Source organism: Lepidochelys kempii, chromosome 1 (assembly GCF_965140265.1).
Source record: "Lepidochelys kempii isolate rLepKem1 chromosome 1, rLepKem1.hap2, whole genome shotgun sequence".
Classification (NCBI taxonomy): Eukaryota; Metazoa; Chordata; order Testudines; family Cheloniidae; genus Lepidochelys; species Lepidochelys kempii.
In genome coordinates, this window is record NC_133256.1 from 35,583,075 (window position 1) to 35,609,027 (window position 25,953).

Genomic DNA, 25,953 nt, shown 5'->3' on the forward strand with positions numbered 1-25,953 from the left:
GCATCAGTCTTCAGTGCAGAGAATGTGGGGGAGATATCCCATCAGAGCTATTCTTTTTGGATGACAAATCTCAGGAACTGTCCCACACTGAGGTGTCAATAGAAGAAATTTATCAATAAATTGATAAATTAAACAGTAATCATCACCAGGATCAGATGGTATTCATCCAAGAGTTCTCAAGAAACTCAAATATGAAATACAGAACTACTAACTGTAGTATGTAATCGATCACTGAAATAAGCCTCAGTACCAAATAACTGGAAGGTTGCTAATGTAAAGGTAACAAGGAGTCTGGTGGCACCCTAAAGACTAAGATTTATTTCGGCATAAGCTTTCGTGGGTAAAAAACCCACTTCTTCAGATGGGGTTTTTTACCCACGAAAGCTTATGCCCAAATAAATCTGTTAGTCTTTAGGGTACCACCAGACTCCTCATTGTTTTTGTGGATACAGACTAACATGGCTACCCCTCCGATACTTAAAGTAAAGATGATTTTTAAAAAGGGATCCAGAGGTGATCCTGGCCATGACAAGCCAGTGAGCCTAACTTCAGTCCCAGGCAAGTTGGTTGAAACTATAGTAAAGAACAAAATCATCAGAAACATAGAGAAACACATTTTGTTGGGTAAGAGCCAATATGCCCTTTTTGAGAAAGGAAGTCATGCCTCACCAATCTACTAGAATTGTTTGAGGGTTTAAACAAGCATATGGACAAGGGTAAGCCAATCGATATAGTGTACTTGGCCATTCAGAAAGCCTTTGACATGGTCCCACGTCAAAGTCTCTTAAGCAAAGTAAGCAATCACGGCATAACAAGGAAGATCCTCTCATGGATCAGTAACAGGTTAAAGATAGGAAAAAGATAGGAAACAGAGAGTAGGAATAAATTATCGGTTTTCACAATGGAGAGAAGTGAACAGCGGAGTCCGCCCAAGGATATATACTGGGACCTGTGCTGGTCAGTATATTCATAAATGATCTGGAAAAGGAAATGAACAGTGAGGTGGCAACATTTGCAGATGATTCTAAATTATTCAAGATACTTAAGTCCAAAGCTAACTGTGAAGAGTTACATAGGGATCTCTTCTGAATGACAAAATGGAAGATGAAATACTGATAAATGTAAGATAATGCACACTGGAAAACAATCCCAACTACACATTCACAGTTATGGGTTCTAAATTAGCTATTATCACTCAAAGATCTTAGAGTCACTGTGGATAGTTCTCTGAGAACTTCAGCTTAATGTACAGCAGCAGTCAACAAGGCTAACAGAATATTAGGAACTATTAAGCAAAGAGACAGAAAATATCTTAATGCCACTATATAAATCCATGCTTCCATCACACCTTGAATATTGTTCCAAATTCTTGTTGCCCCATCTCAAAAAAAAGATTTAGTGGAACTGGAAAAGGTTCAGAGAAGGGCAACAAGTATGATCAAGGGTATGGAACAACTTCCATACAAAGAGAAACTAAAAAGATTTGGGCTGTTCAGCTTAGAAAAGAGAAGACTAAGCGAGAATATGATAGTTGTCTATAGAATCATGAATGGTCTGGAAAAAGTGAACAGAGATGTGTTATTTACCCTTTCCCACAATACAAAAACCCAATGAAATTAATAGGCAGGAGATTTAAAACAAACAGGAGGAAGTATTTTTTCCACACAACGTACAATTAACCTCTGACTGCCACAAGGGGAAGACACAGGTGGACCACTCTATAATTGCCCTGTTCTTCACACTCCCCATGAAGGGTTGGTACTGGCCACTGTCTGAGACAGGATACTGGGCTTGATGGACCATTGAACTGACCCAGAATGGCTATTCTTATATTCTTATCCTTCAAGAAAGGCTTTGAGAAAACCAACATTCAATTGCAAATGAGAAGACACAGAGGAGAGAGAAGTATCAACAGCAGTTTTAATGACTGCAAGTTTCAATTCTAATACCATTTTCAGATGTTCAGAACTCTTTTGGTGGGGGAGGGCTGAAGTTTACCCCCAAAGGTGAATTTTCAAGCAAAAATCTATTCAAGCTGTTTTTGACTTATAAGGGGGTTAACAAAATGTTTTCCTTCATGTAACAAATTAATTCTGACCACTATTTTCTCCTCCTTGGAGAACTCAAAATTGCCTGAACTCTAAAACTTCAAACTTGCTATGTAAGTGGACCTTAAGAAACCATACTTCCTTTGCTAAATTTGAAAATAAAAAAGGGAACTAAAACAGTTAGGAACCAGAAATTCCTGAAGTGCTAAATTCCAGCAGTAGCCTCTTCTGCAAGTGCATAGAGAATATTTTCTTAATTTAAGTTCAGTACAGTTCAATGACTAAATTCATTCAATGTTAAAATACAAATTGGAAGTTGAAAAAGCACGAAAACCTGTTTTCCTCTTCCAATCTACGAATGAAAATTAAGTGTGAGGATGAAATCTACTAGTTCTAAAATTTTGAAAGATGCGGTAAACAGCCAGTTCAGTTCATAGAATCATAGAATATCAGGGTTGGAAGGGACCTCAGGAGGTCATCTAGTCCAACCCCCCGCTCAAAGCAGGGCTGATCCCCAATTAAATCATCCCAGCCAGGGCTTTGTCAAGCCTGACCTTAAAAACTTCTAGGGAAGGAGATTCCACCACCTCCCTAGATAACGCATTCCAGTGTTTCACCATCCTCCTAGTGAAAATCTTTTTCCTAATATCCAACCTAAATCTCCCCCACTGCAACTTGAAACCATTACTCCTTGTTCTGTCATCTGCTACCACCAAGAACAGTCTAGAGCCATCCTCTTTGGAACCCCCTTTCAGATAGTTGAAAGCAGCTATCAAATCCCCCCTCATTCTTCTTTTCCGTAGACTAAACATCTCCAGTTCCCTCAGCTTCTCTTCATAGATCATGTGTTCCAGTCCCCTAATCATTTTTGTTGCCCTCTGCTGGACTCTTTCCAATTTTTCCACAGCCTTCTTGTAGTGTGGGGCCCAAAACTGGACACAGTACTCCAGATGAGGCCTCACCAATGCTGAATAGAGGGGAATGATCACGTCCCTCAATTTGCTGGCAATGCTGGCTACTTATACAGCCCAAAACGCCGTTAGATGCTTTCGTGCTTGCTGATTAAAATCTTATATCTTACAAAATATAAATACATCTGCGATTAGGTGGGATTTAAAAGAGAATTCAAAGAATATGAACATCCTGAGACAAAAAATCATAAAATGTTTACTGTACTATAGTAGGTACAGTGCTGATCAGGGCATTCTCTACTGGTAGTGTGGACTACGACTTTCTATAACTCATGGTTAATTTTTAGGAACAGACAATCTGCACGGGTCCCTGTCATGGAAGTAGGTTGCATGGCCTGCTCCATAAGATGCTGCTTAAGGCACAAGCCTCTTGCCATCGGCGTTCTGTTCTTGAACTATAAGGTCACAATAAGGGATAGCCACCAACATGCTGGGCAGTGTTTAAAACCTGGTGAGGGCATCCTCATACTTAACTACTCATACTTAACTTAAATCGTACTTAACTACTAACTAAAACCTAAGGGTAACTACTATAACTAACTATATAGAACAGAATCACAGGAACACTGAGATAGAAAAAGTGTGAGGTAGAAAATCACACAACACTCCAATTCAAGCTACAGGCAGTGAGAAGGAACTAAGGGGGAATCAGGCGGCACTGCTCTTAAATTGCCATCAGCAGGTCTACAGGCCAGAGGGTACAAGCACTGCCCCTATGGAGTAGTGCTAGGCAGTCTTCGGGCTTTGGTGTGCTGTGTGAATGCACAACAGAGTGGAATACACATCTGCAGTCAACTGAAGGAGAACTGCATTCTCTCAGTCATACAAACCAATGTATTTAATTTGAGATACACCTTTGATTTCTACCTCCAAATTACAGAAGTTTGCACTTTCCACAAGATTCAGTAAGTGCTGACAGAGACTCCCTCCATGGAAAGAAGAAAATTGCTTCACTGTAATTCCTGTTCTCAGGAGATACATAAAGAGATATAGCTCTCCAGTTCTGAGTCAGTACTCCCAGAGTATGAATAGCAGGCACCTCCATTATGCAGAAGTCTAAATTCATTAAGTTGCTTCACTACTGAGAGTGAAGGGTGCACTTGCCCCTGCACGGGAGCCATAATGGCCTTTATTGCCTCTGACCACTAGTTCCTTTTTCTCTACCTAAACCAGAGGGCCATATTCTCCTTCATGATCCTGCCATTTGACAACACTCTGGGAGCAGGCAGGAATGTCCACTGAAGTAAAGGGGTTCTCTGGGCTGCAAAGCACAGCTGAAATGTTTCTACCTTGTACTCCCAACTCTTCATCACCACAGGCATAGGGGACACGCTGTAGGAAAGAAGAAGAGTGGCTGGACTATGCTGCACTCAGTTTTAAAGATACCTTGGCACTCCCACCAGCACACACACTGTGTGCCAAGAGCAGCTCTGTCAGAATGGAGATTGTGATGCAGAAAGCATAAAAGAATGGCTGTGTCGGGAAAGTGAACGGGTGGTGTGACACTATGCTCCAAAGAAGCACCCTGGAAACCCATATTAACCACTGTGAAATAATTATGATAATGTTGTGTACAAAGTATGCCTTGTGAGGTATCACTTTAAAAATCTTCATCTGCTGAACATTAATATTTTGTTGGATTGTATGTGTCATCACGGTATGTCAAGTTATGAAGTTTTGCTATGCGTGTGTTACTGAAATACGTTGTAAGATTGGAAACACATCTGGAGAACAAAGACTCTGAATGGGAGAGGTGATCCCAGGCTGGAAAGGAGAATCCTATGTATTAAGAAACTCTACCATCTATCAGGGTGAGACACTGCCTGGTTCAAAACCTGTTTAGTTTATAGAACTAAGATAGCAATTTTTTTTTTTATTTCCTAGGTAACCAACTTTGATCTGTACGCTTATTATTTGTAATCACTTAAAATCTACCTTTCTGTAATTAACAAATCGGTTTTATATTTTACCTAAAACGGTGCGTTTTGGTTGAAGTACTTGGGAAATCTGCTCAGGATGCAATGGCTGGTCCACGTTCACTTACCTTTGTGACAGACTAGGTTATAAATAAGGCTGTGTATCTGTCACGGAAGTCACAGAAGTCATGGATTCCGTGACTTCTGCAGTGGCTAGTTGTAGCCAGACAGCCAGCCCCCCTCCCTCTCAGACCAGCATTGCTGGAAACACAGGAGGAAGCCGGAACAGGGCACTTAACATATATTCCAGCACAGCCTTTGAAGCTGTGAAAGCACAGGTGTGCTGCTACAATGTGCCTCTGGGAACAGATACGACGATTAAGCTCACAGCAGGCAGAGGCCCTGTGACAGACATGGCTCTTAGCCCCTACTAAATAGCGTGATGCACACACACCAACATCCTAGGTGGGAAAATATTTACCCTGATAAAAGAAATGTCCAGTAGTCAAAACTTATTGTTTCTCTTCTTTGCAAGTGTAAACTACTCTTGCGAAAGCTGGCGTCACCCAGACAGACCAGCCTCAATTTGGCATAAGAAAGGAGAAAGAGAATAAAGGAGTACAGAGGTATAAGTAGGGGACCTACAGCACCATGATTTTTGAGTGCTTTTCACTATCTATCTGCTGGTCAGATAAGTGACAGCCTCCCAAGGCTTCTGCAGCTAAGAGGGTCCCTAAGCCTTGTCCCTTATTCGTCTTTCCGCGGAATTGAGTGACCGATCCTGGCTTGGCACCGCTGGAATCGAGAGATGCAAGGAGGGTAAGAAGCACCCACACCTGATCTCCTATCTTTAGTGTACACATATTTTTGAAATAGAGCTCTGTACTTTGTTTTCTTTCTTTGGGATTGTGGCTTCAGTTTTGTAACTTGTTTGTGTCTGTAACATCTCTACGTTTAAATAAGTAGGCTCTAGCAATTTTGTAACCACATGATTAGAAACTAGCTTAATAAATTTTGGTAACCATTTATACATAAGCCTGACTTGTTTTCTCTGGTTTACTGTAAAGCAGCCAACACAATTAAAGAACCTCAGCCGTTTTGGCTCTAAAGCCTGGCCATTAGGTGAGAGTACTAAGAGCCTAGCGTTGAGTTGTGCCGCCTCCACGGGGCAAACTCTTGGGGCACCTGTCAGTCAATCCTGGCTGCCCGCTGCGAAGGAGCTCTGAGCTCTAGCAGTTAAAGTCACGGGTGGTTAGGACCTTGGGGCATCCGTCAGCCTAGCCCGGGCTGCCCGCCGCGAAGGGACAGTGCGTCCTAGCGGTTAAAGTCACGGATGGTATAAACGGGAATAGCTGGCACCTCACCAAACATCCTTGGCCGTCGGCTAACACTAGTGTGGCTGACCCCAGGGCCACTCAAGCAGCTGGCTGCAGGATCAGCGGCTCAGGCAGCCCCAGGGACCACCACACCAGCTGCTGCTAGAGCAGACCCGCAGCAATGGCCTCCCGAGGGACCTCCCAAGCAGTGGCCGGTGCAGCTGGCACCAGGGACCGCCTGAGCAGCAGTCCCGGGGGCAACCAGGGCAATGGCCAATGTGGCTGTCCCTGTGGACCCCCTGAGCAGCGGCCCCGGGGACAGCCACATGAGCCTCTGCTCAGCAGCCCCTGGCTACTGGCCCCTGGGACCACCCAAGCAGCAGCCAGTGTCCACGAGTCCAGCCCCAGAGCAGCAGCTCCCCAGGCCTCCCCGCCCAGGGTAGTGGCACCCCAGCCCGCCTCCCCCCAGCCCCTGCTGAGATTTAGACAGGGGTATTTATGTAAAGATCATAGACAGGTCATGGGCCATGAATTTTTGTTTATTGCCCGTGACCTGTCCATGGCTTTTACTAAAAATACCACTTACATTGGGCAGGTTTCTGACCACGGCAGGATGGTACAGCCCTGGGGTCCTAGGCTGGGAAGCTGGGGGAATTAGCTGAAGCCTCTCTATTGTTGGTTCATGACTGGCTGGCGAAAATATTCATGTAACTCAGCCGGGTGTGTCCCTGTCAATGGATGTATGTGTAAGTGCAGTATCTGGATGGGGTTTACAGCTTGCCCTAGCATCACAGTGTGAGAGGGAGCCCAGATTGGTAAAACCGAGGGCTTAGCAATACCCCAGTTCCAGGCTGCACCTTAGGGAACCCGTCACAAGTAGTTAAATAGGATCTGTTAAAATATACCTTCTGAGATCAGGATCGACATGTAAATAATCATATACCACATTCCTAAAGCTAATATCCCTTAGAATTAAGAATTCATCATATATTTTTGGACTGAACACTGAAGACTCCTTTAGAAGTATAGAAAAGTTTAAAAAATAACTGAAAAAGCAACAACAAAACATCGCCCCCTTCACGTCTTCTCAAAAGCTAGTAAGGACAACAACTAGGATGATGTAAATTGAATCCAAACAGGAATCTCATGTCAACATTGATGTTTCTTAGAGGCAGGACAACAAACTGGAAAACTCTACAATAGTGGGTGGTCAAAGAGAGGACTACGGGCATATAAATACTAGGTAATATTTGTCTGCCATCTGCCTGCAGAACTGAACAGAAAGTCAATCTCCCCCTCCCTTCTGCCCCCGCCCCAGTCTGCCAATTTCTACCTATTCAACAGATCTCTATGAAGTGATTCAAGTATTATAGGCAGATAGCTGCCATAAAAATACAATTTTTATTATTTAATATTGTTCTACTAGAATTGGCTTTCTTCTTAATTGAAGTTTAAGTTAATGGGTTTCCTATCACACAGTAAGCTTCCTAAAGTAAATTCTCTCCCTCATCCCGAACAAGTAATAACCTGACCACCACCATATGGTCAATAAATACTATTTTAAGAAGATTTTAAAAATAAAATTGTAATCTAAAAGAGGATTAATTTAAGCAATTTAGAGTACACATAGTTTATAAAATCTTAAGTGTATGACAGAACTATACACTGCATTTAGGAAGATACAGAAAAAACTGGTGCAATATATAAATATTTTACCTGTTCAATTGTTTGGGCTTTCTTTTGCTCCAATAATTTTTCTGTTTCTTTGTCAGCTTTGAGTGATGCTGCAGACATGGTTTTCAGAGACATAAAATCTAAGGTCATCCATTCATCCCTCTGTAATAATACAAACAGTTTCATCCAAGACAAAATAATACCCACACTCAGTTTCTGTAACAAAAATATATGGCTTAGCTTAAATCAAACTCACAAAATGACCGGCATCATCTGATATCTAGAATATATGGTGTAGATTTTACAGCAGTTTCTAGCTGTCAAAACATTTTTGCATACAAAACAAATATTCTAAAGATTTCATTCATGAAATTCACTTACATATGCAGACTTTTTACTGCTTTTCTTTGTAATTCCAGGTGTTTAGTCTAGATGTGATTTATTTATGAGCAAGCACACTAGTGAATATGTGGGTACACAAAAATTCATGAGAGTAAATAGGAATGTCCTTCTTCACTGAACATTGTATGTTTTGTACATCATTTTGCCAGATCACTTTACATGCCACCTTACTCCAAAACCACTGAAGAGTTAATGATTCTTACTGCATTTGGCTTCATGATCTCTTTGGTCTAATTTAGCAGGCACAAAATCTACAACTAATCATAGGGTGCAGTTGATAGCTCCCAGAGAGCTAGGTACCTAAACGTGCCCATAAATCCAGTAGTTAAACACTTATCTTCTATGAAACATGTTAACAAATGCAGGTACAAAACCACATTTACAGAATGCCAGATTGAGGCCATTTTAAATATAAGGGCTATTATCTCAAGAAAAAAGTAGATTAAATAAACCATGATATAGGGCAATATGCCACACTCAAACAGGTAAAGGCATATTTTCCTCCCTCCCCCACAGATCACACAACATCTACAACAAATAAAATATTTGTGAAGCATGAAAAGAAAGCAGTAAAATGCACAATGAAAATGACTAATTAACCAAAATCAAAATGTGAGACACATCCATGTGTATTCTAACAAGAATGGAATTCTGGTACCATTCTAGAACAACTTAAAAATATAGTGTTCATTCTGATCCTTAATTTTCAAGGCTTGAAGCGCCAATCTGAATAGCTGCCACTACGTTATGTCATGTCTCATTTACAACCAATGCTGCTAGATGATGCACCTGAGACACTTTTAAATATATGAAATGGAAGATACTCCACTTCCTAAAGGAGATTTGGGCTAAGGAGGAGGAACAAAGAGGTGGGGTCATCTACAAAATATCATCAATTTACCATGGTGAATGAGGATAATTAAGGTACAATATATATAGGAATGACAGAGAAGGTTGTACTGGTGGGGGAGTGGCACTGGATATTCAAGAAAGCATAGAGTCAATTAAAGTAAAAATCTTAAATGAATCAAACTGTACCAGAGAATCTCTATGGCTAAAAATTCCATGCTTTAACAATAAGAGTATAGCAGTAGGAATACACTACCAACCACGTGACCATGATGACGACAGTGATTGTGAAAAATGCTCAGGGAGACTGGAGAGGCTACAAAGGATTTCAACTATCGTCATTAACTGGGTACATCTCACCTCAGGACAGGATGCAGAGATAATATTTCTAGACACATTAATGACTACTTCTTGGAGCAACTTCTCCTGGAGCCCACAAATGGAGAAGCAATGCTTGATTTAGTCCCAAGTGGCACACAGCCTCTGGTTCAAGAGGTGAATATAGCTGAATCACTCGGTAAAATCAACCATAATGCAATTTAATTTCACATCCTGGGGCGGGGGGGGAAAGTGGGCGTCAAAGAAACCCACCACAGTTGCATGTAACTTCTAAAAGGGGAACTACACAAAAACAAGGAAGCTAGTTAAATGGAAATTAAAAGGAACAGTCATAAGGGTGAAATGTCTGCAAACTGCATGAAGACTATTTAAAAACACCATTACAGAGGCTGAAGCTAAATCTATGCCCCAAATTAAAAAACAGCAAGAGGACCAAAAAACTACCACCATTGCTAAACAGCAGAGTAAAAGAGGCAGTTAGAGGTAAAAAGGTATCCTTTAAAAATTGGAAGTCAAATCCTAGTGAGGAAAAAGGAAAGGACCATAAACTCTGGCAAGTCTCGTGCAAAAGTAATAAGGGAAACCAAGAAAGAATCTGAAGAGCAATTAGGTCAAGACACAAAAACAGCAACTTTTTTTAAGTACATCAGAAGCAGGAAGACTGCCAAGCAGTCACTGGGACACTGGATGATTGAGAAGCTAAACGAGTATTCAAGGAAGATAAGGATATTGCAGAGAAGCTAAATGAATTCTTTGCATCAGTCTTCACTGCAGAGGATGTGGGGCACATCCCTACATCAGGGCCACTGTTTTCAGGTGACAAATCTGAGGACCTGTCCCAGGTTGATGTGTCCATACAGGTGGTTATGGAACAAACTGATCAATTAAATAGTAAGAAGTAACCAGAACCTGATGGTATTCACACAAGAGTTCTGAAGAAACTCAAATATAAACTACAGAACTACCAGCTGTAGTATGTAATCAATTGCTGAAACAAGCCTCTATACCAGGTAACTGGAAGGTGGTTAACAAAGCCTATTTTTAAAAAGGGCCCCAGAGGTGATCCTGGCTATTACAGGTCAGTGAGCCTAACTTCAGTATCGGGAAAATTGATAGAAACTATAGTAAGGAACAAAATTATCAGACACAAACACGATTTTTTGGCAAAGTGTCAACATGGCTTTTGTAAAGGGAAATTATGCCTCAATCTATTAGAATTCTTTGAGGGCATCAACAAGCATGTGGCTAAGGGTGATGCACTTGATACTGTGTACATAGATTTCAGAAAGCCTTTAACAAGGTCCTTCACCAAAGGTGCTTAAGGCAACTAACTAGTTACAAGATAAGAGGGAAGGTCCTCTCATGGATCAGTACCTGGTTAAAAGATAGGAAATAAAGGGTAGGAATAAATTATCCATTTTCACAGTAAAGAGAGGCAAATAGCAGGGTCACCATAGGATCTATAGTGGGACCAATGCTCCTCAACATAGAATTACAGAATCATAGAACTGGAAGGGACCTCGAGAGGTCATCTAGTCCAGTCCCCTACACTCAATGCAGGACTAAGTATTATCTAGACCATCCCTGACAGGTGTTTGTCCAACCTGCTCTTAAAAATCCCCAGTGATGGACATACCACAACCTTCCTAGACAATTTATTCCAGTGCTTAACCACTCCGACAGTTAGGAAGTTTTTCCTAATGTCCAACCTAAACCTCCCTTGCTGCAATTTAAGCCCACTGCTTCTTGTCCTATCCTCAGAGGTTAAGAAGAACAATGTTTCTCCCTCCTCCTTGCAACAACCTCTTATGTACTTGAAAACTGTTATGTCTCCTCTCAGTCTTCTCTTCTCCAGACTAAACAAACCCAGTTTTTTCAATCTTCCCTCATAGGTCACGTTTTCCAGACCTTTAATCATTTTTGTTGGTCTTCCCTGGACTTTCTCCAATTCATCCACATCTTTCCTGAAATGTGACACCCAAAACTGGACATAATACTCCAGTTGAAGCCTAATCAGCGTGGAGTAAAGCGGAAGAATTACTTCTCATGTCTTTGCTTCCAACACTCCTGCTAATACGTCCCAGAATGATGTTTGCTTTTTTGGCAACAGCATTACACTGTTGACCCATGTTTAGCTTGTGATCCACTATGACCACCAGATCCCTTTCCGCAGTACTCCTTCCTAGGCAGTCATTTCCCATTTTGTATGTGTGCAACTGATTGTTCCTTCCTAAATGAAGTACTTTGCATTTGTCCTTACTGAATTTCATTCTATTTACTTCAGACCATTTCTCCAGTTTGTTCAGATCATTTTGAATTTTAATCCTATCCTCCAAAGCACTTGCAACCCCTCCCAGATTGGTATCATCCACAAACTTTATAAAAGTGTACTCTCTCTGCCATTACCTAAATCATTGATGAAGATATTGAACAGAACCAGACACAGAACCAATCCCTGCAGGACCCCACTCATTATTCCCTTCCAGCATGACTGTGAACCACTGATAACCACTCTCTGGGAATGATTTTCCAACCAGTTATGCACCCACCTTATAGTAGCTCCATCTAGGTTGTATTTCCCTAGTTTGTTTATGAGAAGGTCATGAGAGACAGTAACAAAAGACTTACTAAAGTCAAGATATACCACATCTACTGCTTCCCCCCAATCCACTAGGCTTGTTACCCTGTCAAAGAAAGCTATCATGTTGGTTTGACACCAGCACTAACACATTGATAAATGTTCTGGAAAAAGGGGTAAACAGTGAGTTGGCAAAATTTGCAGATGATACACAATTACTGGTTTGGGCAACATAGTTATATCCAAAGCTGACTGCAAATAGTTACAAAGGGATCTCACAAAACTGGGTGACAAAATAGCAGGTGAAATTCAATGTTGATAAATGCAAAGTAATGCACATTGGAAAACATAATCCCAACTATAAATATAAAATGATGGGGTCTAAATGAGCTCCTATCACTCAAGAAAGATCTTGGAGTCATTGTGGATAGTTCCCTGAAAACATCCACTCAATGTGCAGTGGCAGTCAAAAAATCTAACAATGTTAGGAACCATTAGGAAAGGATAGATAATAAGACGAAAACATCATAATGCCACTATATAAATCCATGGTACGCCCACATCCCTGGAGTTCTGGTCACCCCATATCATAAAAGATATTCGAATTGGAAAGGGTGCAGAGAAGGGATACAAAAATTATTAAGGTTATGGAACAGCTTCCATATGAGGAGAGATTAAAAAGATTGGGATTATTCATTTTAGAAGAAAAGTTGACTGGGTGAATGATAGATGTCTATAAAATCACAAATGCAGTGGAGAAAGTGAATAAGGAAGTATTGTTTTCCCTTCACATAGCACAAGAACTAAACGATCACCCAATGAAATTAATAAGCAGTAAATATAAGGAAGTACTACTTCACACAATGCACAATCAACCTGTGGATCTCGTTGCCAGGGGATGTTACGAAGGCCATAAGTATAACTGGGTTCAAAAAGAATTAGACAAGTTCATGGAGGATAGGTCCAGCAATGGCTATTAGTCAAGATGGTCAGGGATGCAACCCTGCACTCTGGGTGTCTTTAAACCTCTGATGGCTAGAAGCTGGGACTAGACGACAGAGGATAGGTCACTCGATAATTGCCCTGTTCTGTTCATTCTCTTTGAGGCATCTGGTACTGGCCACTATGAAGTCTGACCCATTCCTACAGTGATCCTCTCCAAAAAAAGAAAAAGCTTGAAGAATTCAATGCTTACAGGGAGAACAAATGCCCATGAACTAAAAAAGGGATTGTTTCTGAACTTTTATCCTGCTAGTTTCAGCAATCAGTAAAGGGCATTTCTCTGATTCAGAGAGGCTTTTTCCTTCCCTTGACTAGAGGCACTTCATGAAGTCAGTCCCCTGGAAGCCGGAACCATATTCACAATTAACTTCACAGTGTAGAAAAGGCCATGAAACTTATGATCATTTTTAGGTCATTGAAATGTGCTGGGGAAAATATGTATCTGTCCATTTGCCAATCCCGAAGGAGTCCACCAAGGGGGGGAAAAAATCCTCAAATATCACACTAACTCCTCATACAAAGTGTATAGTCTAATTCTGGACAGCCAAGTACCAGTTGACCAATTCACAGACCAACTAGTGTTTGGGCAAGGACGAAATGACCTTGAAGCAAAAGCTATTAGTAGAGATCCAAAAACGTTTTTATACAGCCTCCTCAGTTCAGACTGCATTCAACAATCTACACCTTAAAGACAGGGGTAGGGTCATTCAGGAAAGTTCCTGAAAGTTTACCTATATTGCCTTTAGGCCTGACCTGCCAGAAAAGAGAAGGAGACACCTGAAAAGCAGAGATGCTGAAAGAGACCTGGGGGCAACCATGGACAGTAATTATATAGGAGTTTGCAATTCATCATGGCAGAAAAAAATAAATCAATGTAACTTTGGACAACAGATAAAGGGACATCACATCACAGAGCACAGGGTGTATGGCCCTAAGGTGACTGCACTTGGAGTAAAGCATTCATTTCAAGATCTTTGATACCAGATACATTGGAGGGAGATTAAGAGAAGCTTACTTATGAGAAAATATATACAAGGGAAGCTACCTCTCTTTCTAACTGCACTTAGGTGGAAAAAAAGATGTGGGACAGAGAATGCTACCCCAAAAACTTCCCTGTACAATGGTTTGACAGGATAAACAGAGACCTAGTCTGGTTTGCACACCCTCACCAAAAGAGAAGCACTTCTTTGTTTTCTTTCAGCGTTCTTCAATTTGATGATTTTAAAGGACCCAAACCACTGCTGGTGTTACAATCATGGTATTACTAATAAAAACCTCTTGAAAGGAGGCTTAACTATACAGAGGGGAAAACTAGATTAGGGAAAGTGCTGGAAGCAAGGAGACCAACCTTATTGGTCCTTGGCTGTTCCAAAATTTACCCTCTTAAGACTATGTGGGCCTAGCACACACAAGTAATTCATGTGCCACACGAAGTAATTCACATGTGTGCCAAATAGAATTGGACTAGACTTGCTTTCAAAGAACTAAACAACAGTTCAGCCTGAATCATTTCAGTCTGCACTAGCTTAGTGCCATCTTGGTCTCCACTACCATAGTTAAGAGAGTTCTATTCTTACTGTCCTACAGTACAACAGTGGCCTTTCAAAAATCCCCCTACTCTATCTAGGGTCTCCATTAGCATCATGGGATAGGTAACCAAAACTTAACTGAGAGGATTAAAACACACATCAATATAGCTATAAAAGGCACACTTAACAGTCTGTGCTTAAACCAGTGTAATCACACTGCTTCAGTTAGGGGCAGTTCAATTCTCCAGATGACACAAATTTGTGAGGTGTAGAGCATAGCTAAGAAAACTAGCAAGATCCCTGATGCAACCAGTCTTGCTGGTCAAACATTCTGCCATTTCTTTAGTCACTGTACCTCTTCAAGCACCATGTACCCAAAAAGTAATTTAAGATTGACTTGATCTATGCAGAAAAATTAACAGGGTTAGTCAAGATTTTAATCTGACTTTATTAAGAAAGCCAGGCTAAATCACTACATATGATGCACAAAACTGATGCTAGGCAGCATAATTGTACTACTTTGTTAAATACTTGATAAAACAGGAAAAATGGTCCAATTAACAAAATCTAACATTTACCTAAATATATATATATATATATATATTATATTATATTTACATTTTAAGTAGTTATTGACCAAAGAACTTACAACGAACTATAGACCAAATATAGCCACACTTTACACTAGGCCCAAATGAGTTTACCTTTCCATAATTAACCAGGCTCCTCACCTGAACTGCAGGATTTTCTGTAGTATCCGGCTGCTCCTTCTTGACTTTCCAAGCCTTTTCTGTGCAAATTGACTGTGATATAGTTGACTCAACCCATTCAACTGAAGAACCCTAAGAATAAGTGTTTGAGTAATTTAGAAAAATTCAAAAGCACTGTATTTTCTGGAATGACCAAATCTTAAAGCACTGTTATAAACTGAGGACACACTATTACTAAGAACATTTTACAAAGAAAATGCCATTTGATTTGATTGCATCAAAATAGCATGTTAATCTCTCCCTATCCCATAACAACAGTTTTAATATTGTATTGTCATGCAAAGAAAACACAATGGCCATTCGCCAGAGGGTTGAAACTGTCCTGCTGGTACTTTGAAACAAACAAAAAATACGTACAATTAAAATTTCTACATTAGTGACAAAATAAAAAAAGAAATGTTTTATTACGCTTTACTGGTACAACAGTCAAGTTTAAATTAAAAATGTAATAATTTACATCATCTCTTTACATTTTAATTGTATCTCATTCCCACCCAATACACATGCATCTCTCTCTACAAGGAAGAGTAGTTTTCTGGAGTGCTGAGATTTTATACTCTTAACAAACCACTCTCTGCTGATCAGACATTCCCTGTTACTTATAGGAACCTGACATGAGAACAAAATACTTTGTATCAAAGAGAAAAGGAGTAGTAGTGGCACCTTAGAGACTAACCAATTTATTTGCGCATAAGCTTTCGTGAGCTACAGCTCACTTCATCAGATGGGTATCAGGGCCAGAAGGGTGCTGCATCTTGGGACTCTCTGATGTAATTTGCAGCTTTCGGTGCTTCCCACAGGAAACATGGGACCAATCTGTGGTTTTGGTTATTTCCCACAGGTCAGCAAGTCAAAAACACGGTTCACTTAAATGTATGTTCCTGCAGAAAAATCTCGTCCTACTGAACCTTCCTATGCATCAGGAAGAAAGGGAAATCTTCATGAAGACAACAATAAAGCTACCGTGCTTGCACACAAATGCTACATTTAAAACTGGGACTTCAAAACATGTAACAAACTCAGAAAATCCAATCAGAACAGGATTTCCTGATGGCCTGTTTACTCCACTTGATAAAAAATGAAAAACGAGAGGGCCAGGAAGCAGTGCCATGATTTCCAAGTAAGTCTCTGTCTACTAAAAATAAAATGGGAACCCACTGGCCTCTAACTGGAAGAGAGAGCATTACAGAAGCATTAAAGAAACTGAAAAAACCTGCACCTTTAAATTAATAAAATACCAACAAGATATCACGTAGCACTGTCTTTAGGAAAAGGAAAATATGCCTCAATATTAGTCGTAACTTCTTTCCAAAACAGCAGGTTAAAAGTGATTTGTTTGGTTTGTTTGTTTTTAAACATTCTTTCAAGAGAATATTTTAAGTTTATTACTTACTGAAGAGCTATCACTTGAATCATCATTTTTTTCAAATTTTTGTTTTTTGCTTTTCTTCTTTTCTTTCTTAAGTTTTCTTGAGTGTTTATCCTTTTTCTTTTTCTTCACGGAATGTTCCTATATAAGCAAATATTTATAAATGACATCAAAACAAATCACATAGAAAAAAAAAGATAGATCACAAATCAAATTACATAGAAAAAAAGTCTAGCTAATTTTAAACTACCAAAACTGTGCACTTATTGGACCATAACTGCATATTCTTATTACTATTTCTATCGTCCTCCATCAACCATTCCGTCTGACTGTTTCTTAGCACTTGTCTACACAGAATTTTTTAAATATATTTTTCCACTTTAATCAACATGAAGATCTATAGTGAAAAAAATATATCTATACACTTTGTTTATTATGGCTTAAAGCTATTTCCCTTGTGAATCCTTGCATCCATACAGGTCTGCACTTTTTTAAATAGGTGCACAGTATTCTGGACAGGTATCCCATGGTGCAATCTTCCACTGCCAGACTCCATACACACGGAGATTTTTCTCATAATGCATTGTAGGATGCCTTCCAGAACATACTGGAATTCTGGGATTTGGGGTCAAAGGAAGCAAATCCCATGATTCCTTTCCTGGCATCCCATAATTCATCCGTATTTTGCAAGCCAGGACCATTTTCAAACTGCTGCCAGGCAGCATGGAGAAAACACTGCTGTGCCATGATCCTGACCTGGCCTGATCTGATTGTGATTAATACAAACAAGCTTCTCCACATGTTCTGGCAGTCATAAGGCCAGTTGGCTTTGGCTGGTTTGGGAGATAGCCATGGCAATGCAGGAGGCGGATGAAATCAAGCAGTTACTTCTGCAGGACTCTTTCTTGGAGCGGCTTCACTCAGTGCAATGCTACTCCTGGGTTCAGCAAACTAGCACAGACTGGTGGGAAAGAACAGTGATGCCGACCTGGAATGACCAGCAGCAAGGGCAGAACGTAGGCCTGGTCTACATGCCCGCGGGGGAGGGAGAAGGAGGGAGCTAAGTCAGTCTAAGTTACACAACTTCAGCTATGAAAATAGCGTAGCTGAAGTCAACATACTTAGAGCTACTTACTACGGTGTCTTCACTGCGGTAGGTCGACTGCTGACGCTCCCCTGTCGACTCCACCTACATTTCTCGCTCCGGTGGAGTACTGAAGTTGACGGGAGAGCGCTTAGCGGTCAATTTATCACATCTTCGCTAGACTAGAATTCATGGAGGATGGGTGAAGTCATAGAGGACTAGAGAAGGGCAAACATAATATCTATCTTTAAAAAGGGGAACAAAGAGGACCCAGGGAATTGTACACCAATCAGCCTAACTTTGATACCTAGAAAGATACTGGAACAAATTACTAAACGATCAATTTGTAAGCACCTTGGAATAATAGAGTGATTAAATTCAATCAAAATAAGTGTAATATACTACACTTAGAAAGGAAATATCAAAAGCACAACTACAAAATGGAGAATAACTGGCTAGGCCAGTGGTTCTCAACCCCTGGGTATATGCAGAGATCGTCCAGAAGATACATCAGCTCATCTATGTATTTGCCTAGTTTTACAACAAACTACATAAAAAGCACTAGTGAAATCAGTAGAAACTACAATTTCATACAATGACTTGTTTTATACTGCTCTATATACTATAAGCTGAAATGCAAGTACAATATTTATATTCCTATCGTTTTATTTTATAATTATATGAGAAAAATGAGAAAGTAAGCAATTTTTCAGTCATAATGTGCTGTGACTTTTGTTTTTATGTCTCATTTTGTAAGCAAGTTTTTAAGTGAGGTGAAACTTGGAATTCTCTAGACAAATCAGACCCCTGAAAGGTGTATAGTAGTCTGGAAAAACTGGAGAACTCTTGGAGTAAGCAGTAAGACTGCTGAAAAAGATCTTGGGGTTATAGTGAATCATAAATTAAATATGAGTCAACAATGTGATGCAGTTGTGAAAAAGGTGAATATTCTGGGTCTTATTAACAGAAGTGCTGTATGTAAGATATGGGAGGTAACTGTCCCACTCCACTCAGAACCGGTGAGGCCTCAGCTGGAGTACTGTGTCCAGTTTTGGGTGCCACACTTTACGAAAGACGTGGACAAATCGGAGAGAGTCCAGAAGAGAACAACAAAAAAGGATAAAATGTTTAGAAAACCTGACCTGAGAAAAGGTTTAAAGAACTGGGCATGTTTAGTCTTGAGAAAAGACAGCTGAAGGGGAGAGCTGATAAATCTTCAAATGTGTTAATGGCTGTTATAAAGAGAACACTGATCACTTGTTCTCCATGTCCACTGAAGGCAGGACAAGAAGTAACGATCTTAATCTGAAGCAAGGAGATTTAGATATTAGGAAAAACTTTCTAACTATGAGTAGTTAAATACTTGAATAGGTTACACAAAGAGAGTTTGTGAAATCCCCGTCATAGGAGGCTTTTAATAAGGAGTTAAACACACACCTGTCAGTGATGATCTAGGTATACTTGGTCCTGCTCAGCACAGAGGGATGGTCTAGATTACTCCTCCAAATCACTTCCAGCCCTACATTTCTATGATTCTACAATCTCTATGTATTTTGAAATCTCTCTGTAGCCTATTTTGAGAATTTACCTCACAAAATGTAAAGGTAGCTAAAAAGATCAAACTGAAAGGCAAAGTCCTTTTTGTATTGCTTCCCCTCTCTCTCTCTCTGCCATTACAATAAACATACCTGCCATACAATATGTTTGATTTTTAACCTCAGCATTGCTGCCATCTCAAGTGTGGGAGGGGCAGCAGTCACCAGGAGGAAAAGGGATAACGAAGTGGCACAGTAAGCAGGATAAGAAGGCAGAACATTTGGTCAGTGGTTGTGGGATTGGATACTTCAGGGAAATAAATCCTTTACAGCCTGAAGTATCCACTGCAGACGTAATCCTGAGCACATTACGAGGGGTGGGGAAGAAGCTGAGCAGTCAATGAGAGGCTCTGCCCAGCCACCACGCAGACCTAAGTTGTCTAAACCCGCGCCGCTTCCTGCAGCTCTCATTTGCCAGGAACAGTGAACCGCAGCCACTGGACAGGCCACATGTTGCCCACCACTGGTCCACACAAACCTTAACCTGAAAAAAAGCTCATTTCAGAAACACAGTGGAGTCACATCTTATGCGGGGGTTAGGTTCTAAAGTCAGCGCATACAGCAAAAATCGCGTATAGTCAAAAAGAGAGAGAGACAAGAATGAAAGAATAAAAAAGGAGAAAGACTTCAAAGTCATTATGCACAAACCATAGTGCCTCAGGATGGCCAGGAGCATTGTCTACGATCAGCAACACTGTAAAGTCAAGTCCTTTCTCTTCGAGGTGCCGCTTGACCTCCGGAATGAAACACTTCAGAATCCAGAAATAATGCTGCCGTCACCCAAGCCTTTTTATTTGCTTGCCAGAACACAGGCAGGAGATTTTTGTTCTTGACTTTTAGGGCACGGGGATTTGCAGCCCTGTAGAGCAAGCCCAGCTTTATTAAATGCCCAGCCGCATTGCCACAAAACAACACAGTCACACGGTCTTTAGCTGCTTTGAAGCCAGGAGCTTGTCTTTCTGATTTCGAAGTGTAAGTGCGGTTGGGCATTTTTTTTCAGAAGAGCCCAGTCTCAGCAGCATTAAAAACTTGTTCCGGAAGATAGCCCTTTTCTTCCATGATTTTCTTTAATTGTTTGGGGTAGGCTTTTCCTGCCTCTTCATTGGCAGATGCAGCTTCACCAGTAGTCTGCACGTTTTTGAGGTTGAAGCAGTTCCTAAAACTGTTAAGCCAACCTTGGCTGGCTTTGAATTCCTTCTCATCAGAAGGCTGTCCCTCTTTGGCGGGAGGTTTGAACAGCATGTAGAGGCTAAGAGCCTTTTCTTGCAACGTGTTGCCATCGATAGGCACACATTTACGGTTCATGTGTTCCACCCATAAGTTTAATGCCTTTTCAGTCTTCACTAAAGTCTTACCACACACCTGGCTTGTCATCTTAGCAGTTATTGGAGCACTTGATGCCACGGCTTGACTAATTTCTCTCTCTCAAATCTTGATGGCACAGATGCTAGATTCCTTGCGGCCATATTTACGTGCCATGTTGGAGACCGACATACCATCTCTCAATAAGTCCAACACAGCCAGTTTTTCCTCCAGTGTTGGAACAGATCACTGTTTCTTCGGTTGAGCACCGGATGAAGCAGTTGGCTTCCGTTTAGGGGCCATGTTGTACAAAAAATATGTATCTTTAAACACTAGAATCACACTCAGCGTGGCGAGATGCTCACCAGATCAGCGGGCAGTGATCGATCCAGTGGGGGTCAATTTATTGCGTCTAGTCTAGATGCAATAAATCGACCCCCAAGTACTCTCCCATCGACTCTTGTACAGTACTCCACCTCCACGAGTTATTATTTTTCTTTTTTTTTGCCAAGAGTGTATAGTTGAATTCGCATAAGTTAAATGCATGTATGATGCGACTCCACTCTAAGCTATTTCGTTTCCATAGGGGATTAACGTGGGAGCATATCCAGGATAATTTTTAAAAACTTGTGTGTGGATGCAAGGCAGTTTATTCTGAAATAACTTGATATTCTTAAAAAAAAAACCTCTCTCATGTAGACAAGAACTTTTACATTCACCTGTTTGGTCTTGCTAAACAAAAGACAAATAAGTCTTCTACTAAGGACTTGTCTATACAGTGTGTCAATCCACATCAGTTAGAATGTAAATTCTAATGAGCACCAGCACTTTGCATGCTAACTGGCCCATGGGGATCTGACTGGAGCATGCTAAAAATTCCCAACTATGCATTAGCAAAGTCCCATTTCGAACAGTACTATATTAACATGCACTAGGGAACTTTTAGTGCACACCAGTAGAGTCTACACAGCCAGTTAGTGAGTGACATACTAATGCGCATTAGAATTTATACCCCAACTGGTGTGGACAAACACACTGTATAGACAAGCCCTCATTGTTTACAGCACCCAGCACAGTGGGGCCCAAAATACTAATGGGGCCCTCCAGATACTACATTAACAACTATTAACTCAGAGAACATAAGTGAGAGGCTCCATATCCCATTACTAGATTCACAGATTCCAAGGCCAGAAAGGATCACTGTGATCATCTAATCTACCTTCTCTATAAGACAGGCCATAACCTCCCCCAAAATAATTCCTGTTTGAACTAGGGCATATCTTCTAGAAAAACTTCCAATTTTAAAATTGCCAATGATGGAGAATCCACCACAACCTTTGGCAAATTGTTCCAGCAGTTAATTACCATCACTGTTAAAAATTTATGCCTTATTTTCTGTTTGAGTTTGTCTATCTTCAACTTCCAGCCATTGGATCTTGTTTTACCTTTGTTTGATAGACTGAAGACGCCATTATCAAATATTTGTTCCCCACGTAGACTGTGATCATGTCACCCCTTAACCTTCTCTTGGGTAAACTAAATAGATTGAGCTTCTTGAGACTATCACTATAATGCCTGGTTTTAATCCTTTAATGATTCTCATGGGTCTTTTCTAAATCCTCTCCAATTTATCAACAAATTATTTTCCATCTCAAATGTCTAAAAATTAAACTTCATTGCTGTCTAGCCCACTAAGATATCCAGGTGACTTATGTCTCTTCTGCCATTTTTACATGGTAGAAATCAGATGCAAAGTTCAGCTAAAGCAATACTTCTACTTTTGTACAACCAAAACAAAAAGGAATTATGATATACATTTCCATTTATATGGAAGTTTTTAATCAAGATCTCTTTTGAGGTATGTGGCATTCAAAGATTATTCTCTACATCATTTTAAGTAACTGAACCTTTCAGTTTACTTCAAGATAATGGAAAGCTAGCATGAAATTCAATGATTTACTGCTCCATCACCTTTTCCAGCTCTTCCACGCGTTTGTTCACATCAGGAAGCATCCACGTATCCTCACCTCGCAGCCGCTTGAGTTCTTTGAGTCTCTCGTCCTTCTCGTAATCAGCTTTGGCCTAATATGAAAAAGGGGGAAAAGAAACACATGGATCCTGGAGGCGTGGATGCAAATGATTGTGCTGAAGCTCGGAGGTTGCAATCTGTCTGGTTTTGAACCAGGAGGTTCCACTTCTGAGAACAATTTCATTTTATTTTGAGGATAGCATTACAAAATATTTACTGATAATATACTAACGGTAAATGTAACTGAAGACTACCCTATACCTAGTACCATTTCCAATGTGCTATAGCTTTGCAGTTGTGCCAGAACTAATCCCAACCTATTTACACAAATAATAGAGATACACTACCTTGTTTTCCCTCTGAAAATGTTTCTATTACCAGCCTCCATTAATTTTCTTATGTGTTATGATTGATTTGACTTTCTATTCTTACTTATCTCATCTCTCAAAGGCCCCAGCAGGTAGTTTTGGGCCATTGCTCTTCTATTCCAAAGGATGGTTCATGTGGGAATTCGTTTAAAAAGATGGAACTGCCGAGAGAGTTCTCAGTGGTGGGCCCTCAGCTTTGGAATTCACTTCTACCAGGCCCAAAACAGCCCAGATCTGTTGAACTGTAGGACACACTGCAAAACTCCCTCTCCTTAACCCAGGCTTTTGGGAAGCAGAGGGCTGCTGTTAATGGCTGGGTGGGTTTTTCCTCCTTCTTGGTTTTTGAGAGGTTGCTGGGTTTACTTTTGTTTTTTATTCTGGAAATTTTAATATATGGCAAAGGTACCTGTAACTTTGAATAGATTTTTTTGAATTATATAAATCTAAATTAATAAATTAGTAGCTAAATAAATCATTGAGCCCTCTCCTACAATTGGCTCATTTTAAATAAAAGCAAAAGGTCCAATTCATTTTAGAAGTGCAAATGTTCCTTAAACATATTCAAGGTATAATTAAGATGAATCACAGATTTTTATCAGTATGACATACCCTAAATATCCCAGACAGAAAGCAAAATGCTATATAAAAGCATTTAACTAGAGTAGAATGCCATATTACACTATACTGTGGCAACTGCGTTGTGCAAAGTTGCTTCCTTCTTAAGAAAATCATCAAATATGTTTTCAACTAGATACGATTTAATACTAATCTGAACACAGATGATAACAAATCATAACACATAAGCCACCCTTTTTCAACTTTTCATTATAAGCAGTGACCATAGCAAACTGCAGAGAGAAAACTTTCAAGTCTGACCTTTAGTATTTAATACTTGTTTTGTGGAAAAATTGTAAAGCAAAGACAGGTTTCACTTTTTTGGTCTTGAGCCTTTTTTTAGTGAGAGATGTTTTCATCATAAACCACTAGATTTTATATTAGTATAATAAGGCTGGATGGCCAAAGTATTTCAGGCGAGTAGATGACCAACTCAAAGTCGTCCATTTTTGCTTCAGACTATTAACCTCACTCAGTTATTCATTCTCTATGAAGTACCGGAAGTTATAGATGTCACGGTTATAAGCCTTCGTTATCTATTTTTTCTCCCCTTGGCTAGTTCCCTTTGATAGAACCCAAAATAAAAAATGCAGTGTTGCTAATTCCCACTGTTTTATCACAAGTCTAATAATATTTGGAGTTTTCTGAATGCCCCAGCTCCTGGAATCCTGTGAGTAAATGAGAATCTCAACTTCCATTTAAAAAAGTTTCTAACCCTTGTGCTTGCAGATAAAAGCCTGAAAACATGACCCAAATGCACCAAAAAGGCGGGCAAACATTACCAAAAATGCATATTTAAGAGAAAAAAAAACAAAGCCAATCTCGTGATTTTTGAATACTTGGGGTTGGCAATACTGGAAATGACAAAAATAATTAGAATTTAATTAAGAAAGTTAAAAGAAATAGAACCAAAGTGTTTGTCTGTGCCCAACTCAGTCACCAAAGCAGCTAATCCACAGGAGAGAAATTTTGCACCCTTTATTTTCTTGAACAACTCTCTTCCACAACCCAGGAATAATTCTGCAGTAAACACTAAATCATTCTGGATATGTGGATGCCTCCAATCTTGAAATCTCTGGCACAAACTTTGATAATTATGAATTAAAGTCCTCAAAAATTACAATTTAAAAACTTTCCTAGAGTCAAAGTGGCAAACAGTTTGATCACTTAAGATGAGCTAATACCAGCAGGAGAGTGGGGGGATGGGGGCAGGAGAAAAAACCTTTTGTAGGCTCTCCTGCTGGTATTAGCTCCTCTTAAGTGATCAATCTCCTTACAGTGTGTATGATAACACCCATTTTTTCACGTTGTGTGTATATAAATCTCCTCACTGTATTTTCCACTGAATGCATCCGATGAAGTGAGCTGTAGCTCACGAAAGCTTATGCTCAAATAAATTGGTTAGTCTCTAAGGTGCCACTAGTACTCCTTTTCTTTTAGGATTGTCACTATAAAACTGACTTTTTAAACTGACATGGGAAAATTGCCTTTAAGAACTTCTTTTTAATAAAACAGCAAGTTTTACAGGCTTTTACATCAGAAACTCAACCTTCTCCATTTCACCTTTTACCAGTTATTTCAACACCACCACCACAGATAATGCTAACAAGCTTCATACTTAACAACTGTTTATTCTTCCCTTGGTCTGTTTCCCACATTCTGACATTTTCACCAGCTATATTTATGATCTGTGAACAACTACTTCTAAATTTTAGTTTATTTTTACCATTGAAACAATTTATGAACATATGAAATTTCAAGGGCACAAAGGATCAACATAGATTGCACACATTCATAATCAGGAAATATACTGAGTATATAAACCAGAACACTTCACCACTGTTTAAAATCAAGTATGATTTATCATTGAGTATTTCTTCCTAAACATCAGTGCACCAGTGGTCCCTAGAGATGCCCACTTTTACACCAAATGGCCAATTTCCATCAAAAATACAAAATAAGAAACACTGTATTTCAACTGAAAATATATAGGTGGCTTGAAAAAAATCTACATTCCTACTGTCTTCTCCTTAGACATTATTACAGAGTAAACATGTCTATAGTATATTTAAAGAGAACTAGTTTATATAATTTAGGTGAGCTTTCAAAAAGCTTTTGACAAAGTCCCTCAATTAGAGGCTATTTAGAAAACGAACCCATCATGTGGTGACAGGGGTATGATGTATTAGGAACTGGT

General features: G+C 39.9%; 1 protein-coding gene across 3 annotated transcripts in view; it reads right to left on the reverse strand.

Moving 5' to 3' along the window:
• CWF19L2 (CWF19 like cell cycle control factor 2) overlaps positions 1-25,953 on the reverse strand; it is a 162,009-nt gene that overhangs the window by 120,938 nt on the left and 15,118 nt on the right. Inside the window, exons 2-5 of one of the 3 annotated variants that reach the window (XM_073338733.1) lie at positions 22,716-22,826; positions 16,788-16,904; positions 15,356-15,466; positions 7,968-8,087 (exon numbers count right to left, since the gene is read on the reverse strand). In XM_073338733.1, coding sequence (XP_073194834.1) covers positions 7,968-8,087; positions 15,356-15,466; positions 16,788-16,904; positions 22,716-22,826 — 459 coding nt within the window. Of the gene's footprint in view, positions 1-7,967; positions 8,088-15,355; positions 15,467-16,070; positions 16,267-16,787; positions 16,905-20,090; positions 20,112-22,715; positions 22,827-25,953 lie in introns of those variants that run through there. The other 2 variants (XM_073338742.1, XM_073338749.1) reach the window with 2 other exon arrangements.